The sequence below is a fragment of the Nicotiana sylvestris genome, chromosome 1, assembly GCF_000393655.2.
Source record: "Nicotiana sylvestris chromosome 1, ASM39365v2, whole genome shotgun sequence".
Classification (NCBI taxonomy): domain Eukaryota; kingdom Viridiplantae; phylum Streptophyta; class Magnoliopsida; order Solanales; family Solanaceae; genus Nicotiana; species Nicotiana sylvestris.
The window spans coordinates 146,429,783-146,446,465 of record NC_091057.1 but is presented as its reverse complement, the minus strand read 5'-3'; the positions used below and the strand labels follow the sequence as shown (position 1 = coordinate 146,446,465).

Sequence of the window (16,683 nt, the reverse complement as noted above, 5' to 3'; positions counted from 1 at the left end):
TTACAACCAAATGCAAATATCTCACATTTTAAAATGCATATGTCAAATATATCCATTTTTATTATATTAAACAAATATTATAATTATTTATTGAAGAGATCAATTAAGGAAACTTAGTCACAGTCTACAAAGTAGTGCCCTACTATATTTTTGTACTTTTTCAGAGTTTAATTAATTATTAATAATTAAAGATTTATATTATCCTTGAATTATATCAACTATAGAGTTGAACGATCACTCTTACTCTATTACATGCAAACTTGCTCACATCATCTAAATTAGTTAACATACTAAACGCTAATCGATAGGATTTAATATGCCAACTAGCTCCGTTTGTCATATATAAAAAATCGATAGTATTCTTACCTGATAATTAAACTTCCGGAATTGGAGATCATTTCAGTTATTTAAAGCGTCTGGATTCGCAAAATGACACTTGGATTGCTTGCACAGTTTAAATAGCAATTCCAGCAAACAATTTTCCAGCCTTTCCTTGCCCAGTTTGGTTTTCAGTGTTTCTTATCTTTTATAAATTTTACTACAAATTTAATCCCAAGCACTAAAAATAACGACGGCTTATTTTGTTTGGAAGACGGAAGGTTATTTATGATTTAAATAAGCTGTTGATACTAATTAATCATGTATATTAAGATAAATGACGCTAATTACTGGAGTATGTAATATTAGTTGCAGTGCTATTTTACGTTTATATACACAGTCGTCGAGCAATAATTTCGATAAATAAACGAACTTATTAAAAGGAAGACTGATAAATTATGTGAATTTAATCCAAATGGAACATGCCAATACATAAGAAGGGGACCTTGGAACAGTGGTAAAGTTGACCTATAAGCGAGGAATTCGAGCCGTGGAAGCAGCCATTAACGCTTGCATATCCTTTGTAGGATATCTTGTGTGACGGCTGCCTTTGGAACATGCCAAATATTACGCCTTAATTTGAGTACTTCATCTTTTTGATAAAAATAAGCAAGCTTATTAAAAGAATCTTCTTAAACGTAATGACTAACGAGTCATTTATGCAAGAAATGTAAGAAGCAAGTTTTCTTGAATACCGTTAGCCGTTACAAATGAATGGAGAGTTGCAAATTAAAGAGGGAAAGGCCGCAAATAATGGCTGTACATCCCTTAGTATTCCCACATTAAACTCTTTCTAAACCTTAGTGCATGCCATTGCCCTCCTTTTACAATACAATAAAAGCCAAAATTTCCATTTCCTTAAAGAAATTAAAGCCATAGCCTATCGACCTGTATAATCTATCTTGTTCACCGCACACATTTTTAACGGCTAGCCAAGGCGGTCATTTTTCTAACCCCGCCATGGCAGCCTATTTTTGTTTCCATCATTCTTCACCAAAAGTCTAATTATTTAACTAATTGTACGATTTGTATTATCATTGTTTATATTGTTTTTGTTAAAATTAACCTTCCCTGTATGTGAAAAGTCGAATATCTTGATCTGACTATTCAACATGGGGGAGGTTAATACTACTCATGCGGACCAGGAGAAACATTTATCATCACCATCGTCGTCTTCGAGTGAATTATCAGAATGCGAGGAGTTACAGCGTTTAGAAGAGGCACCACCCTTTTGGAGGAACCCTAACAAGAGGTTATCGAAGCAACTTTCCATGTGCGAGATTCCACGTGACATTGCATGGGAGAAACGACGTCGTCAGTTTCTCCATCAAGAGAGGAAAAAGAATATAATTGGGATTCAAGATCATGACGATGTGACCGACGAGGACCTCAACGAACTCAAAGGTTGCATAGAATTAGGGTTTGGATTTAACGAAGAAGAAGGGCAGAGGCTGTGTAGCACGTTGCCGGCGCTAGATCTTTATTTTGCAGTGAATCGCCAATATTCGACGAGCCCTATATCTTCCCCAGGTAGCCAGCGAAATCAGGAATTTCATTAATGATGTACACGATTTTATATATATATATATATATATATATATATATATATATAATTTTTTTGGCAAAAGGATGTTCAAATGACCGCTGTGCCTTTTGTGTGGCTACACCATTGCAGGTAGCCATAAAGGTTCCTTATCCTCTCCAGGTTCATCAAATTCTCTTGGACTTGGAGCTAGATCCTCGTCATTTGGAAGCACTAGGAGTGATCCTGCTGATGCATGGAAGATTTGTAGCCCAGGTAATTAGGCTTCTATAGTTTTTTTTTTCTTTCTTTAATTTAAAGCTAAAACAATGAGAAAATGGAGAAATTATATAAGAGTACACACACAATGATGAAGGAAATAAATAACGTCTAGGTTATGCTTCTTATGTAGGCTAAGAAAGTCAAATGTAAAGGTCAGAATTGTTATAATGAAAAGGTTATGATTCTTATATAATCTAGACTAGATAGAACAACTGTGAATCATATCCCTTTGACATCAGAACAAATGCTAATTAATTAATTATTGATGCAATAACTCTTATCTAAGTAATTTCCAAATGCTAACTCTTATATGTGCATGCAGGTGATGATCCTCAACAAGTTAAGACAAAGTTGAGGCATTGGGCACAGGCAGTGGCTTGTTCTGTCAAGCAGTCTTATTAAAGGGTTGGAGATCGTTGGACTATATATATTAGTACGTAGAAAATATAGTCAAAACTGACCTGGTGTCTAATTTCAATAAGAACTAGAGATTTTCTTCTTTTCGTCATGAGTCAATTAATGGCACCTTTTTGCTGGTTTGTGTATCAACTATCAAGGCAAGGAGTGAAGTAGCTTCATTGGTTTGAAGAGATCAACTTCTTCTAATTTTTCAATATACGACATTAATTTTTCTAGCAGCTTTTCGATTCCCGCCAAAATTTGGTTTTTTATTTGAAATATATATATATATATATTTCAAATAATTTTAGTTTTTTTTTTGTTGACTTTTGAACATTTTGTTTTGGGGACTAAAGATCAGGGCCATGATATGTAAGCTCTAAATTTTTAGAGCACTTCTTTATGTAAATACTAGTGATGATGTGCCCGTGCTACGCCCGGGCCCAAGCTCAATCTCAAACATCCGAATATTTTGCATACAAGAATAACTGGATAAATAATTTTTCTCCAACTAAAATTTGAGTATTAGCGGATTAAAAAGTAATGTGTATTTTAACTGTCGACCGCGTATATTTTGATTTATATGTGCATGATGATAAATTGAATTTCTTTTAGGTATAACTGTCCAATAAAAAGAGTATGAAAAAAACAAAAAATATTGTTCCTCTCATTTGTGGTGAGCTTAAAAAACTTAGAGTTTTTAAGACGCTATTTATTTCTTATTTGATTTATGTACAAGGTGGTTTCCGAGATACTAATAGTTACATGAGGTGCAACAATATTGTATACTTAAATTTTTATGATTACTGATTGGTTAATTATGTTCAGATTTAACAAATTCTTAATGTATAACAAACGTAATTATGTGATTCTAATATAAGTTTTTATAAGCTTACACCTCTTACTTTAGGCTTCCCTTTTATCAAAATTTCTTGTTTTTTTATTTTTATTTTTTGTATTTTATTTAGAATATAAACTATGTTAATTTCTTAATATCATATTTTTCTTTGAGCTACAATATTATTGCAAATTATTTTGGTTCAAGAAACATTGAAAACAACATTTCTATCTTTACAAGGTACGGGTAAAGTCTGTGTACACACTATCCTCCTCAGATCCTTTTTTGGGAATTACACTGGATTTATTATTGTTGTTATTGTTATTGTTGTTGTTGTTGTTGTTCTTTTACTAAAAAATTACACGTAAATTAATATAGCATGTAGAATAAAGTCAAATTTTAAAATTTGATACCTTAAATAATGTTTTAGATGTTTCCGTCATACAAAATATATAGAAAATGAAAAGAATATTAGTTACTTTTCTTGATTTAGACTTTCTTTTCTCTTTTCTAAAAATGCATGTTAAACTATTTTTTCAATTATTAACATGGTGCTACACAACGAGAGAGTAAGAGCTGATAAAATATGATTTAAAAGCATTTTGACATATTACTTTTGCTGTAAAATTTATTTTCAAAATGTTAGAAATTTATATCTTAATGTATGTTTTAATCCATATAACATCGAAAATGGAGTATTCTACCATTTTCTAAAACTAAAAATGAAACAAAATAACTAATGTCTTTTATTTTTTTAGATAAATCAGTCATGAATTTACTTTTTTATTTGTAAATTTTGTTAGAACATCCTATCAAATAAATTTAGTTTAGTATTTCAAAAAACATCCTTATATGGTTGGGACTCACAGGATGCTAATACACAAAGAACACATGATTTTTGTACAACATGTCTTCAACTTGATTTTTCTTATCTTTGACAAAAGGTCTTAAAATACTAAGGAATGATGTAAACAAATTAGTATTTCTTTTATAACTTTTTGCCGATCGATATTTTTTTAACTTTTTTTTCTTTAGGAACTTCATAAGTAATCTAGCACGTGAATCCCTAATATGAGGTAATCAATTCAGTTTCCAATAATCTCTCTTCCAGTTTTTGGTATTAACTTTTTCTAAGACAGTATACCTAAGCGTTCACAAGAAAGTTGAAATTTTTCTTAGTTAAAACAAGAGAATTTTATCGTAAAGCATCATCTTTTATGTCTAATTAGTCATTTATAGATACCTTTTTCTATATTACGTGTTTAGATACCTTCTATATTTTTATACAATGTATTTGATGTATTTAAGGTATTGTATTCATTAATACAATAGAAAAAATAGGCGTTAAAAAGGAAATTTCAGCTAAGGTTGATATGTATTTAACTGTATTCACGCAGCCTTATCGTGAATACAGTAACGTATCTGCATAAAATCTGGAAGGTTAAACTAGTTAAAAACGGAAAGAAAATCAAATCACATGATATTCTCCTAATTTAACTCAACGAACAAAAACTATTACCCATTAATCTGTATTCTGCCATACACGATTCAAAAAAAAAAGTAGCGAAAACAAGAGCAACATCTGTTCGAAGTTCTTCCATTCACTTCTCCCTTTTCTCTGTTCGTAGATATCAATTCAACCACGAAAAATTAGATTGATACAAATTATATAGAAAATACGATATAGTTCCTTCATACATATGGCAAGTTTAACAGTGTTGTTGCATCATTCTGGCAAGTGGAACGATGAGGGCAATTACGTCGATTTTTCAATTGAGGGAATACTGATAAAGGAGTATGCGTCCTTTAATGATTTGGTTGCTTCAATTTCTAGTCAACTGGGCATAGATTTGAGCTCAAAGTCCATTAAAATTCAATATAAAGTAGAAGAAAATTGCATGCCAATGGAAATACATAATGATATGGGTTACAGAGTGTATGTAGAGTTGAAAAAAGAGAATAGAGAATTCGGGATGTATCATTTGTGCATAACAACTATTGAAAAAGAACTTGTATTCGGAGGTAGTTTAAATCAAGGCGACATTGTGCAAATAGACGAAGCAGTTCAAAGGTACGATTCCGATATAGATGATACACTGACTCTAGATTTTGTCCATTCAGGAGAAGCAATTTGGGTGTTCGAACTAGACAAGGATTTGATAATTTCAAAAACTAATCAAACGGAGGTTATGGCTGGACAAGTGTATAAGGATAAGACTACATTGAAAGAGGTGATGGAAAATTATGATATATCTCAAAGGTTTCAATTCCGGGTTGATAGGTCTAATGTTGTTAGGTTTGCATGTATTTAATTTTTTGTTTTGTATTTTCTATTATTGGTTCGAGCTGTAAGTTTAACGTTGTTGTATTTATGCATATTTGTGGATTTCCTCTTGATTATCACTGATGTCGTTAACATATGTTTGTTTATGATCCTTAAATACATGTATTCATATGTATTTTACTGGTATAATTACATTACAGTGTCTCTAATTATTTTCTTATTTTGTCTACTGTGGTTTTAAGTGTATGCATATACCCATAATTGTATTCAGTTGTATTAATTGTATTTAAATGCATATAACTATAATTGAATTCAGTAGTATAAAAAATTATATATATAGATGTCAGAATGTATCTATGTCAGATTGTATTTGTGTGTATATGAGTGCATTTTTTTGTAAACATTTATGTTAATCATATGTACAATGATTAATTCTTTGCAGCTATGCATTATTATGTATTTCAGAAGATTGTGAATGGAGGTTTAAGGCTTCAAGCATTAACAAATCAGAACTATTCAAACTGAGAGAGTTCATTGATAACCATACATGTCCACTGAAGGACAAGGTGTATGAGCAGCGGCATGCAAGTAGCAGCCTTATTGGTGGTATGATTAGGCCTAAGCTTACTAATCATAAGAGAAAATATACCCCAAAGGATATTATTGATGATGTGAAATCAGATTTAGGTGTAGATGTTAGCTACAATGTTGGCGTGGAGGGCTAAAGAAAAGGCAATGAATTTTTTGAGAGGTGAACCGGCTGATTCATACAAAAAATTAGCAGGATACTTATATACAATGGATATGACATATCCAGGTTCCCATATCAGGATGGTAAAATCGCCCAAAAATGAATTCATGTATGTGTATATATCTTTGTATGCCTTTATAAAGAGGTTTGATCATTGTAGACCCATTGTTGTTGTAGATGGAAGTCACCTAAAATCTTACTACACCGGGACATTCGTTTCGGCAAGCACGTTGGATGGTGCAGGTGAGTACCTGAATTATAATACAATCTGTTAATATTTTAAAGATTGAAATACATGTTTTAAAAATATATATTCAATTGTCTTTATAGGTCATATATTGCCACTAGCATATGGTGTTATTGATTCAGAAAACGATGCTGCTTGGAAGTGGTTCTTTGAGAAATTCAAGATAGCATACGATGACAGGGAAAACATGTGCATCGTTTCAGATAGAAATGAGAGTATCATTAAATCTGTATCGAGAGTGTATCCAGATGTACCGCATTTTGCTTGTATATGGCATCTATGGAACAACGTATATAAAAAATTCAAAAAGAGTCATGCCAAGTTGAGCGAGATATACTTCTCGATGGAAAAATCATACACACAAGCTGAATTTGACAGTCTGATGGAGAAGGTGGAGAAGGTAGATATTAGAGTAAAAGAATACTTAGAGTTAGCTGGATACGTAAAGTGGGCTAGGTTGTATGCCCCTGTTAACAAGGGATGGACAATGACGTCAAATATTGCTGAGTCAATCAATGCCGCACTAGTGTCAGCAAGGGAATTGTCAATATACGACTTCCTCGAAGAAGTTAGGAAGATTTTTAGACGTTGGAATTGTAGAAACCGCAAAGAAGCTACACAAACATACACAACGCTTGGAAAAAATACCAGAGATGCTGACTTTGAATGAGGCAATGTCTACACGCATGACTGTAAGTTTTATTTTAATGTCATTGTATTAGATAGCTTAATTATTTTCTGAAATAACTGACATGAATACATCTGAATACAAACATTTTTTATAATACAACTGTCATGAATACATATGAATATAACTAAATTCAAACACATACAAGACATATTTTATCGAAGATCTGAGTTGAATTAAACTGAATACAACTAAAAACATGCTGCAAAAACTATTCAAATACATCAGAATACAACAAACAAATCTGTATTATACATAATTTAAATATGTATTGTCATGTCGTAGCCTTCTAATGTTTTTGTTACACTTCAGTTGCCTAAAGTACAGCCGATTTTTGATGTATGTAATAGTATTCATAAGATAAGACGTAATTATAGTTTATAGTCTGCCGGTCAAAATATATGATATATTCTTATGTATGCAAATATTTCAGTTGTATGTAACTGAGTAATTCAGCATAATACATACGGTAATTCAGTTATATGTGCTCAACAATTATATTTCTATTTTTAAATGTAGGTGGTACCATCAACTGAATACTTACATACGGTTAACGATGGAGGGAGGCATTACACAATCTGCCTGTTAGAGAGAAAATGTGTTTGTGGGAGGTTTCAAGTTGATGAATTACCATGCTCACATGCTTGGGTTGTATTGAAGAGCAAGTTTCTAATGCCAGAAGAGTATTGCTCTAACTATTACAAACCAAATATTGTTGTAATGACATACGATGTGCTTGTGTACCCGCTACCGGACAGAAATGACTGGAACATACCAACACATGTTGCAGAGGAGGTTGTACTACCACCCAAATGGAAAAAACCTCATGGAAGGCCAAAGAAGAAGCGTGATAAACCTTTAAGTGAGTTGCTGCAGCCGAAAAATCAACATTCATGTAGCATATGTGGGCAGGGAGGACATAACAGGCGAATGTGTAGAAATGCTCCACGTAGAATTTAGTTAACACTCTGACATGTATTGGTGCTTCAACAATTTGTCAATAATTATGATGACATTGTCAAGTAATAAATTCTCATTGTCAAGTAATAATTTCTAAAATGCCTTTCGTGAATAGATTCTGGATGCATTTAGTTGTAGTAATGTGTTGGATACATTAGAATACAACCTTGTCCACATATACTTTGACAATTTATTATAGACAGTGCCTGAGTTATATATATAACTAGTCAAAATACATCTGAATACAACTATATAGTCAGCTATATTACAAAAAAATAGGTTGAATATATATAACATGATTAGATTCTGTATACAGTTAGTTGCAGTATTAATTTGAATACAGTCGAATACAATCTTGTCCACATATACTTAGACATATAATAATAGATAATGTCTGAGTTCAATATAGATAGCTAGTCAGAATACATCAGAATACATCTATATACTCAGCTATAATATAACAATTTCAATAAATACCTATAACCTGTTCAATACATCTGAATTTGTATTCTTTAATATGTATTAACTGAATTTGAAAGATACATATTAAAGAATACAACTGAATACAGCTAAATATAGCTGAATAATACAGTTGAATACAGTTGACAACAACAACGACCCAGTATAATCCCACAAGTGGGGTCTGGGAAGGGTAATATATACGCAGACCTTACCCCCTACCCCGAGGGGCAGAGAGGCTGTTTCCAGGAGACCCTCGGCTCAATAAAGTAACAAGAGACGATATATTAGTACGATTAATTGACTCATAATAAAATAACATAAACTACAAAATAACAGTAATATAAGAAATATAGGAAATATAGAAATACTAAAAAGATGAAAGGTGGAAGGTATAATAACATCCAGCCGATAAAGCCCTGCATCAGTAGCTGACCAGTAGCATCCTAAGACTAACTCCTAACTGGCTAGTCTCACTCTAGTGCGCTGCAGAAATATTCACAACTTCCCCTACCCTACAACCTTAATGCTCGATCTCCACAATTCTCTGTCAAGGGCCATGTCCTCAGTAATCCTAAGTCGCGTCATGTCCTGCCTAATCACCTCTCCCCAATACTTCTTAGGTCTCCCTCTATCTCTCCTCGTACCCACCACAGTCAGTCGTTCACACCTCCTCACTTGTGCATCAGTGCGCCTCCTCTGAATGTGCCTGAACCATCTGAGTCTTGCTTCCCGCATCTTACTATCCATGGGGGCCACGCCCACCTTCTCTTGAATATCTTCATTCCTAATCTTATACATCCTTGTATGCCCGCACATCCACCTCAACATCCTCATTTCTGCTACTTTCATCTTCTGGATGTGTGAGTTCTTAACCGGCCAACACTCGATCACATACAACAGGGTAGGCCTAACCACTGCTCTATAAAACCTACCTCTTAGTAACAGTGGCACTTTCTTGTCACACAGGACTCCCGATGCTAACCTCCACTTTATCTACCCCATCCCTATACGGTGTGTGACATCCTCATCGATACAGTTGAATATAGTTGAATACAACTGAATACAGTTGAATACAAAAAAATACATCTGAATTCTTTAATATAACCTACCATCAGTATACATAAAGTTTCTGACTTCGATATTAACCTGTTCAATACGTATAACCTTTGATATTACTGATTATTAATACATACTTATATCCTGTAAAATACATATGAATATAAACTGAAGAATAAGCATTAATAATTATGAAGAAAACAATGAAACATTGATTGAAAAGTTGCAATTGTCATACATGAACATTGTTGATAAAGTGATGGTTTTTTCTAACTGAATACCATCTTCACCAAAAAACTACTCAAAAACAGTATTCACCTAAAAATAACATTCTAATACTACATTAATCTAAAGCTACTCTAACACTATCTGCAACTTTGAATTTACTCTGTGATTTGCCTAGCAATCTTTGAGGGTGCTTCATTCTCGCTTATGGCATCAGCGTCTATCTTTCGCATAGCATAGTCTCATAGGAGAGCACCATATCTTTGACGAAGTAGATTGGAATCAAATGTTGTTTGTGGAATATCACCAAGAGTGCTCAAAAACTCTGAGTATGTCGCAACATGCACCCCCATAATCCCTAAACAAATGTTGATTGAAACAATTAAAAATAATTCATACAATTAGATTTGTATATAACATACAAGAATGATGATTGAATACTTACATGCTCCCAGTTTTCTGTTGAGGCAGATCTGATATGAAAAAAAACTTCAAAGGTATCAGTATGTGACTTGTCAGTGTATGCTGAGTAAGTAGACCAATCTATGCCTTGATTATCTCTGTAAAAGCCACTGATTGATAGATACAGATGTACAAGCTTATCTAGCTTATCTATCGTAGAAGCTACATAGGCATCATGACCTGCAGATCTGTATGAGTCATACACTTTGATACATCTCTCCTTGAATGAGACAACAGCCAATACCCAGTATAGTCTGTCCTTCAAGTTGACTGGTATTAAGACATTGTCAACAGTATGCCAAGGTACATTAGCTAGCAATATGTAGCCCCTTATGTACTCACATACCACATCCTCTTCTTTGGCTACATTAGCATTATTATCTGTATCAGCATACCTGTCGAAGATTTCAGCTATTCTTGTTTCGAATATACAATCAACAGTTGTATACTTGAAGTTGCTTGTTTGATTGTACTTTCTCTTCTTTCTCAGATAGTAGAATATGACGTCAATATGCTATACATAAATTTAATTATATAGTGTGAGTCCAATTAATCAAACTAAGAAAAAAAATATGACAAGTGAAAACTCAGTTAAATGCATCACACGGATTAAAGAATAATACATATGAATAGAGAAAAATACATCTGAATACACTCTATTATAGCAAATATTCAAGAATAAATACCAATTGATGTTAAAATACAGAGTGTATGAATACAGTTAAAATTCGGCAGATATTACAACAAGTATTACAGCAGAAACTGTTAAAATAGAGAAGATAATACTGTTCAAGATACTACAACAGATATTAAAGATATTACAACTACCCATTGATGTTAAAATACATCTAAATACATTCCAATACATGTTGTTATTCAAAGCAAATGAGTCAGTTATATACATATTACTGTAATACATATGGTAGTTACAACATATAATAAATTTGAAAATATATCAGAATACATTAAAATACAATAGTTCTTCAGGAGTAATGATGCCATTACATTCATCATACAGATTCAGTTTAAAACATGATACATTTTCAGCTAATAAAAATTGTTAGAATACACTTGAATATAATTAAATACAGCAGATTCAATTGTAACATCATTGTGAACTATACAACTAGACAAATCAATACTAAATAAATAAATTATAGTGCAGTTGGAAGGGGTAAAACTTACGTTGTCATCCCATAGCTTCCCGTCAAATGATAGAAGGTAAAACTAATTTTTTGAATTAACTTGATCAACTCCAAAATCCAATGGCATATGAAGTGATGACTTGTTCTTCTTGTAATGGTCTTCCAAATTACTTCTACATGTATGATATAAAAAAAATATTATATACATTTTTTAAAATATAAAAACTTAATACACATACTGGGGAAAAACTCACCTCTGATCATGTCTAGCGAGAAGATCATCACGAACCCATTTGTCATATTCCTGAATGATTAATGTAGGATGTGGCCCCGTTATTAAATCATCCTTAAAGGGGTGTCTTTTTCAAAAATGGGGGTCAACTTTACTAAGGTACCTGTTGTTCATTAAATTCGTGAATAGAGACTTTTAATTTTAAAAATCATGAGGAAATAGATCATTAGTTTATAAAAACACTAACCTGCAGAGTCGAAGTTAGGCTCATAAGGCGAAGAATACCATCTACTTGGTCGCCGATTCCTATGAGATGGTACTGGGGTTGATTCAACTTTTTTTGCACTGTTGTGTATCACAATTCTAGTTTCTGGAATTTGACTGGGAAGAAACTTGTCGTCCAGCTCAAATTGAGATACATAGAATTCTGTAGATACACCCTCTTGGCCTGTAGGTGGTATGTTGCACGGCACCTCTGATGTAGTATTCCCCTCAACTCTTGACTCCACACATTGAGCATTAAGCATTGTTTTCCGTTAGTCGTATGCATCATTGTTAGTGTAGTAACTTAATGTATGAATACAGTTAAATACATATAAATACAGTAAGGAAACTGATTTTGGTAATGGAAATCTTAGTGAAATACATCACACATATTCAAGAATAACAAATTTGAATACATTAAAATACGGTTGAATACATTTAAATACAGCAGTTAATTCCAACTACATATTAAGGTTAACATACATCTGAATACATTTAAATATATGTTATTGGTCGAATACATTTAACATTTTAGTGAGGCAGTTAAATGCTTGTCGAATACATACAACTTTTAAAATACAATTATTTAAGAATAATAGCAAACAGGAGATATAAACATATGCTAAAGATGTTAAAAATGTTAAACCTCAACATTATCCCCGACAGCTGTGTCAATACCATCATCACGTCTCCCTATGGGTTCATTTCTCTGGTGTAAACTTTCATTTTGCTGATTATGTTGAAGATGGTTTGTAACGACCCGAACCGTCATTTCCTGTATTTTCGTCCCGTATTCCCCGTTAAATGCTTATTCATGTTTCAATATGTGTACTTGGTGAATTTGAGTCAATTCGGATCGAGTTTGGTATGAAATGGGACAATTAGTCTCTTTAAGGAAGAATTAGTTTGAAAAGGTCAACCAGACGTTGACTTGTGAGTTAGAGGGCTCGGAATTGAATTCCGATGATTCGGTTAGTTTCGGGGGATGATTTAAGGCCTAGGAGCGCAATCGGAATTAATCTTGGAGGTCCGGTGAAGAAATTAGCTCATTTTGGCGAAGTTAGTATTTTGGCGATTTCCGGTTGGTAGATGAAATTTTGATCCGACGGTCGGAATGGAGTTCCGAGAATTTCTGTAGCTTATTTATGCCATTTTGGATATGTGTGCAAAATTTCAAGTCATTCGGACATATTTTGGTCGAGTTTTGATCGAAAACGCGTTTTGGAAGTTTTAAAGGAACTTAGACTTGAATTCGGTGTAATTCGATAATTTTGGTATTAGTCGAGGTATTTTGATAATTGGAACAAGTTTGAATAATATTATAAGATGTATTGGTATTTTTAGTTGAGGTCCCGAGGACCTCGGGATGATTTCGGATGGCTAACGGGAACTTTTCAAGTTGAAAATTTCATAATAGACTAAAGTTGTAAATAAGTGCGCACAAGGCCTCACTTTGAACAATAATATCTATCATTATATAAGGAGTTGTGTGAGCTAAAACCTATCAAATTAAAGCCCTTTGAATCTAGTTTCCAATGCAACAAACCGTTCGCCATTTGGAAGTGTATACAGGAAGTTATGACCATTTCACGGGTCAGGTGTCAGAGCGCGCGAAGTATCGCGCAAAGTATCGCGCGAAGTCGCGCATTTCGCGCGTCTGAGGCAGAATGCTCAGCAAAACGTGGAAACAACGCGCGAACTACGCGACTGAAGGTTTTTAAGTACTCTAAAGACCGGAAATGAGAGGAATTGAGTCATTCTCAAGCCTAGAGCTTCCCCAACACCCCCAATTCGACCAAGGCACCCAATTGCACTCCTAAGGTAAGATTTTTGGAGTATTTTGAGTTGATTACTACTCCCAAACACTTATATTAACATGAATTGATCTTAAAAATTCTTAGATTTTCAAGAAATTCCTTCAAGAACTCAAAGAAGGGTTTTGCAAGATTTCTTCCAAAAGGTAAATCCTACACCTTAGACTCACATATATGGATATATTATGGAAATATGAGTATGAGTCAAGTATTACAACTTATTGTATGGTGGTTGGAAGCCATAAATTCCCTATTTAAATACATGAACATGGTAGGGATTTAGAGGTGTTTATTTGATGGAATTTTTGTTGGTTTGGGTGTGAATGGTTGATCACACATGTGATGTTAGGAGTATAAATTGTTAAAGAATAATAGTGTGATGAATTGTTGGTTAATGGTGATAGTTGGAGGAACCAATGCTATAGTTAAGAGGTGTAAATATTTATACCTACAAGATGTTTGATAATATGCCTAAATGGCATAATTTATGGGATCTAGTACTAATATTGGCCATATTGAGTGTTATATTGTAGATTGAAGTTACATAACTGTATGGGATCATTATAGTATCATTAAGGGGCGAATTTCAGATATGTATGGTTAAAACCCCGTCTTTTAGAAATCGAACTTCATCGAGGTTTGTGTGATTTTTGGCAGATTCGTCACACGAGGAGGCCAATTAGAGAGGCAAGGGCATAGCGAGCTAGAGGTGAGTAATAGATGTAAATGCTGTTCTGAGGGTTTGAAACCCCGGACTTTCACATCGTAACGCTATATTGAGGCGTGACACGCACTCCATGGCGAGTGCGGGGTCGGATACTACTGGGGATTGTGACTTGGTCCACCCCGTGTGATGTTTATACTATACTGGTGATTGATACACATACTTCATTGATATTACTGGGCTTGATGCCATGTTTGGGGCCTTGTGCCGATTTGTAAAATCCTTCGAGGATTGATATTACTGCTTAGCATGATTTGCATATCATTTAATTTCAGTCCAAGGTTTTAAATGTTGTTTTGTAAACTCAGCCATAATTCTAAGTGTTGAAAACTTAAATGATATTTTTAAATGTATTCCGGGCTGGGAACTTCTGTTTTGTAAATGCCCAAGGGGCTTATTATATTATTTTCTGGACTGATTATAAAGTGACTTGAAATAGTGGTAACAATGACACTGTGTGATATACTTGAAACAGTGGTAACAATGACACTGTGTGATATACTTGAAATAGTGGTAACAATGACACTGGATGATATACTTGAACAGTGGTAACAATGGCACTGTATGATATAAATTGGTCAGGTAACAATGGCTGACCGGTCAGGTAACAATGACTGACCAAGATATTGCGCTTGGGCTGTAGGAGCCCCTCCGGAGTCTGTACACACCCCCAGTGAGCGCCGTCGACGATAAATAAATAGGGATGGCTCGGGCTGCACGCCGCAGTGGGTACGGGAATGTACCATCATATGCATTGTATTGTATTCATGTATTTGTATCTATACTGTTGTTTAGCTGTTCAGTTCCATATGTTTCTGTATATTTGGATTTTAGCTTACTTTGTGTATTTACTGGGTTTTCTTATCTTCGGACTGTAGTTACTTTTATTACTCACTGGGTCGGAGTACTCACATTACTCCCTGCACCATGTGTACAGATACAGGCAGAGTTGAGTTTGCTCATGAGCGCTGATTCTTTCCAGGCCAGGCGGTGACTAGGAGTAACGAGGTAGTTGTTGACGTCCGTAGCCCCGTTTTCTCCCTTATCTTTGTTATTTATGATAATTCCAGACTTTGTAAAATATTAGTAAACTCTGTAGTAGCTCATGACTTGTGACACCCCGATTTCGGGCTGAGTTGGGATGGTTTTTCTTGTTCTATCACGTTTATTTCGCATTTAAGATTATATTGACCATGATTTAGACTTATTCCTGCTAAGTAATTATAAAGAGATGTACTGTTTTGTTGATTGGCTGGCCTTGTTCTCACGAGAGGCGCCATCACGACCGGGTTGGGATTTTGGGTCGTGACATGGTTAGAAAGCATCTTAAAGCTATCATTTATCAATGTTCTTAGAGACTTGAACTCGCCCACAACCTTAACAAGACATAAATAATTAAAAGATTGCGCCAAAAATATATGAATGTTAAGCACTAAACTGTAATGTTTAATATGTGGATAAATACTCACATATTCTTTGAATGAATTTAGGTCTTTCCTCAAAGAAGATACTTCATCATTTTTGGAATCTGCCAGCTGATTGTGATGCAAAACATTCTGTCCAAATTCGGATACACAAATAGGAGGAATCTTGGATTGATACTTTGTATTTAAGGGATGACTTTCGTGTTCCTTGCGCTTTTTATGGGGCGGTGATGAAGATGGACCAACACTTGCAACATGTTTCTTCTTACATTGAAGATCAGGTGTAGGAGAAAAGTCATCCGAATCCTCTCCCGACTTGTCTGAATGAGCAGGAGTAGGACTGTTCTCAATATTAACGCCTACGGGAGGAATCTGAATAACGACAAGCTCTATATCGGTTGAATGGATGTCCTTGTAAACAATCTGAAAAATGAAATACAATCAAAGTCTTACTACAAACATACACATGCAGATCTGGAATCAAACTGTAATTTGTATTGAAATTAAGGCAGCACTAATGATTGGG

At 34.0% G+C, this 16,683-nt stretch overlaps 3 protein-coding genes across 3 annotated transcripts; all 3 read left to right on the top strand.

The window, feature by feature from the left end:
* The first annotated feature begins 1,194 nt into the window (after positions 1-1,194).
* Positions 1,195-3,041, top strand: LOC104232460 (uncharacterized). Its single transcript, XM_009785673.2, has 3 exons — positions 1,195-1,908; positions 2,054-2,176; positions 2,505-3,041. Exons 1-3 carry the CDS (start codon positions 1,491-1,493, stop codon positions 2,582-2,584), a joined length of 621 nt encoding a protein of 206 aa, XP_009783975.1. The 5' UTR covers positions 1,195-1,490; the 3' UTR covers positions 2,585-3,041.
* A 3,460-nt stretch (positions 3,042-6,501) lies between these two features.
* On the top strand, positions 6,502-7,371 carry LOC104232462 (uncharacterized). The gene is made up of 2 exons (XM_009785675.1): positions 6,502-6,697; positions 6,785-7,371. The coding sequence occupies exons 1-2, from the start codon at positions 6,502-6,504 to the stop codon at positions 7,369-7,371; spliced, it is 783 nt and encodes a 260-aa protein (XP_009783977.1).
* A 16-nt stretch (positions 7,372-7,387) lies between these two features.
* Positions 7,388-8,349, top strand: LOC104232463 (uncharacterized). The gene is made up of 3 exons (XM_009785676.2): positions 7,388-7,393; positions 7,675-7,728; positions 7,909-8,349. Exons 1-3 carry the CDS (start codon positions 7,388-7,390, stop codon positions 8,347-8,349), a joined length of 501 nt encoding a protein of 166 aa, XP_009783978.2.
* Positions 8,350-16,683: the final 8,334 nt, after the last annotated feature.

What these genes read in the sequence shown, in the direction of transcription:
- LOC104232463 (XM_009785676.2), top strand. An exon ending in AAGTACAGCCGATTTTTGAT is followed by an intron (nt 7,729 to 7,908) that starts GTATGTAATAGT and finishes TTTTAAATGTAG; the next exon opens with GTGGTACCATCAACTGAATA.
- LOC104232462 (XM_009785675.1), top strand. Translation starts at nt 6,502, where the DNA reads ATGGATATGACATATCCAGGTTCCCATATCAGGATGGTAAAATCGCCC. An exon ending in AAGCACGTTGGATGGTGCAG is followed by an intron (nt 6,698 to 6,784) that starts GTGAGTACCTGA and finishes TTGTCTTTATAG; the next exon opens with GTCATATATTGCCACTAGCA.
- LOC104232460 (XM_009785673.2), top strand. Translation starts at nt 1,491, where the DNA reads ATGGGGGAGGTTAATACTACTCATGCGGACCAGGAGAAACATTTATCA. An exon ending in GAGCCCTATATCTTCCCCAG is followed by an intron (nt 1,909 to 2,053) that starts GTAGCCAGCGAA and finishes ACACCATTGCAG; the next exon opens with GTAGCCATAAAGGTTCCTTA. An exon ending in ATGGAAGATTTGTAGCCCAG is followed by an intron (nt 2,177 to 2,504) that starts GTAATTAGGCTT and finishes ATGTGCATGCAG; the next exon opens with GTGATGATCCTCAACAAGTT.